General features: G+C 48.7%; 1 gene segment (V, D, J or C); it reads right to left on the reverse strand.

Annotated features, from left to right (window-relative positions):
- Nucleotides 1-598: 598 nt before the first annotated feature.
- Nucleotides 599-1154, reverse strand: LOC109378242 (immunoglobulin heavy variable 3-23-like; the record flags this gene model as incomplete). The annotated part of the segment is given in 2 exon segments: nucleotides 599-939; nucleotides 1035-1154. Coding segments are annotated over 2 exon segments (387 nt in total), but the record flags the coding sequence as incomplete, so codon positions are not given.
- Between the last annotated feature and the right edge of the window lie 2111 nt (nucleotides 1155-3265).

Here is a 3265-nt window from a genome sequence, read left to right on the forward strand (position 1 = left end):
TTTTGGGTGAGTTTCAACCTCCACCCAAGTAAATGAGGAATGAGAGGTTAATGTGATGTAGGGAGGACAGAGATCATGGGGGTGGAGGTCCTGGGGGCTGAACATAATCCCGTGGGGCCACGTGTGTCTGTGGGAAGGAAGGGCCATGTGGGGACCCCGTGGGCATGTGGGAGGCAGAGAACCTGAGCTCAGCACACAGGGGCCTGGACTCTGCTGGGGTCTCTCTGTGGAAAGTGTTTCCCAACCACAGGGAGATGAGAGCCCTCAGGTTGGTCTCAGTTGAGAAATAAAAACAGGACACACACAAGTCAGTCAAGAAAAGAACCGAAGTCACTGTAGAATGTCATTGTAAACAGTGTTTCCCCCTGTGTGTGGCTGCTGAGAATAGGAGACATTATAGAACAAAGATGGTTCAAGACTTGTCCCTGGGGGCATCTGAGAAATTTCAGAGGAAATCTCTGTTCCCAAGAGGAAGTTTCTTTCCTACCCTGGTCCCCACCTGGTCCCTGGGCTGGTCCCTGTGCTGAGTGTGTCCCAAGCGCCCCCTGGTGTCCCCAGCGCCCCCTGCAGCCCAGCCCCTGTCCCCTCAGGGAGGTTTGTGTCTGGGCTCACACTGACTTTCCCTCACTGTGTCCCTCGCACAGTAATACACGGCCGTGTCCTCAGCTTTCAGGCTGGTCATTTGCAGATACAGCATGTTCTTGGCATTGTCTCTGGAGATGGTGAATCGGCCCTTCACCGAGTCGGGATAGTATGTGCTACCACCACCACTACTAATATATGAGACCCACTCCAGCCCCTTCCCTGGAGCCTGGCGGACCCAGTTCATATAGTAGCTACTGAAGGTGAATCCAGAGGCTGCACAGGAGAGTCGCAGAGACCCCCCAGGCTGCACCAAGCCTCCCCCAGACTCCACCAGCTGCACCTCACACTGGACACCTGCAAACACAGAGAGGTTTTGGTCAGAAACTGTCACACATCCACTGTTTCTCTCACTCATATTCTTTCAGAGTCTCATGTTCGCCATAAATCACCTCTTAAAACAGCCACAAGGAAAACCCAGCTGAGCGCAAAGTCCATGGTGCGTCGTCTGTGTTCAGTCCTGATCACGGAATGGGGACACCTGGGGATCCCGGGGCTGGGGCTCCTGTCTCTGAGCTGCAGGGTCAGGGCTGGGCTGCTTTTTATCAGAAGAGGGACCCCTATTTGCATGTTCCCCTTCTATATAAGGAGCTCCTGGTTAGGACTCTGACATAAAGGACATGGTCACAGAGTGTAATGTGTTCATTTCCCATGTCTGGTAAAAATACACCACTGTGTCTGGGCCAGTACCTCTCCCCACTGGACCCAGCTGCTCCCCTGAACCAACTGCAGGGTAAGTGGACATGCCCAGTGATGTTGTCAGGACCACCTGACTGGACACTAGATCATGTTGCAAAGCTCGTAGAAAGACCAGGCAGGAAAAAATGTAAGGAAAAAATAGAGAAATAATAAATTTAAGTGAAATGCCATGAAGTTCACCAGTACAGAGCATGCCAAGGGGAACCACATACCATGACCAGAGGACGAGTTACAGACACAGGAGGTGGGTGCAGGTTGGGGACATGGGAAGTTACATCTGACAATTATTTCCCCATAGAGAGCTCAGAGGATAAACTAAGAGCAGAGCTGAACCTGGAGCAGGTGGACCAAGTGTCTGAGGAGCTGGGAGCGTCTGTTGGCTCATTGGGAAAACAGGAGCATGACGCACACAGAGAAGCAGAGCCGTGCCGCGGGGCGTGTTCAGTTCTGGGGTCTGGGGCTGTCTATGCAGCAGCGTCACTGTCACCATTTCTGTTTTATTCTCCAGGCTCCCTTGTAAGACCAGCTTCAACGGTAGTGGACAGAGATGAAACTCAGTCATAACTAGGTATTTCCTGTTGTAGGTGTATGCAAATAATAAGGAGTAGAGGTTATGGAATTTCCACTATTAAAAATAATTCCATTGAAATATTCGACACAGTGTGTAAATTAAAGGTGTACAATATGGGAAATGGATAATTTTATGTATTGTGTGATTCATATTGTAGTCATAATTAGCAACTCTATTATGTTAATAATTAACTTTTAATGCTTGGAATATCCAAGCCATACTCTCTTAGAAAGTTGGTGAATATAATACAGTATTGTTATCGACATTCACGACACTGTGCACTAGAACTCTAAGGTTTATTTACTGCTTGTTGGAAGTCTGTGCTTTTAAACTAGTGAACATCTTGATGGCAATCTCTAAGAAGGATTAGCCTTTATCATGACATCACTAGTTACATAAAGGTGTCTGTGTCTCAGTGACATGTGACATAGTTCCAGTCAGGGAGGTAGGAGCGAGGGTCTGTGGTACATTCCTGGTTCTTTAGGATTTAATTCCCCAAGAACCATCTTTCCTCTCCCAGTCCTTCCATGTCTGCGTGTGACCCTGGAAATGTTGTCACCATGTCGTCTCATGACGGGAGTCCCCTGGAACATGAAGCTAACTCATTGGGTGTATCAATGTGCAGAACTGGGGGAAAAAATTTCAGTACATGAGAGTTTGAATTAACCAACAGAGGCCACACACGTCCAGGCATCTTGTTTCATTAGGTGGGGATCTTCCTTGTTGTTCAGCCAGTTCAAGGTGTCTTTCTGTACTATTTCCTGAAATAGCCACACACATCATCTAGAGTCATAAAGTTAATTTATTTTTTTATTTTTTCATTTTTTAAATTTGGGAATTGGGAGAGGGGACCAGCCAAGTTGTTCTTCAAACTTAGTTGTGGAACACCAATCACCATCTGGCTGCCCATCGGCAGCTTAGTGCCCATTGCCACTAAGCTCAAGGTGCTGTGTTCAATCTTAGTTGCGGGTGGGCTACAACTCCACCATCCCATGCAGGAGTTGAACCGGCAGCCTTGTTGTTAAGAGCACATGCTCTATGCTCTGAGCCATCTGGGTGGCAGCTCAGCTCAAGGTGCCGAGTTCAGTCTTAGTTGCAGATGGGCATAGCCCACCATCGAACAGGCAGTCTTGTTGTTAGGTGTTCTCACCAGCTGAGTCACCTGCAACCTGTTGGCAGCTCAGTGCAGGTGCAGTGTCACTGGCCCATGTTGGGATCGAACTGGCAGCCCTGTTGCTCAGAGATTGCTCTCTTAACATTTTTTTTTTTAGCTGAGCCATCCTGCTACCTGTTGGCAGCTCAGTGGCTGCTCAGCTCGGGCTGGACTCGAACCGCTGTTGCTCAGAGCTCAAA

This window comes from Hipposideros armiger, unplaced genomic scaffold, assembly GCF_001890085.2.
Source record: "Hipposideros armiger isolate ML-2016 unplaced genomic scaffold, ASM189008v1 scaffold_1823, whole genome shotgun sequence".
NCBI lineage: Eukaryota > Metazoa > Chordata > Mammalia > Chiroptera > Hipposideridae > Hipposideros > Hipposideros armiger.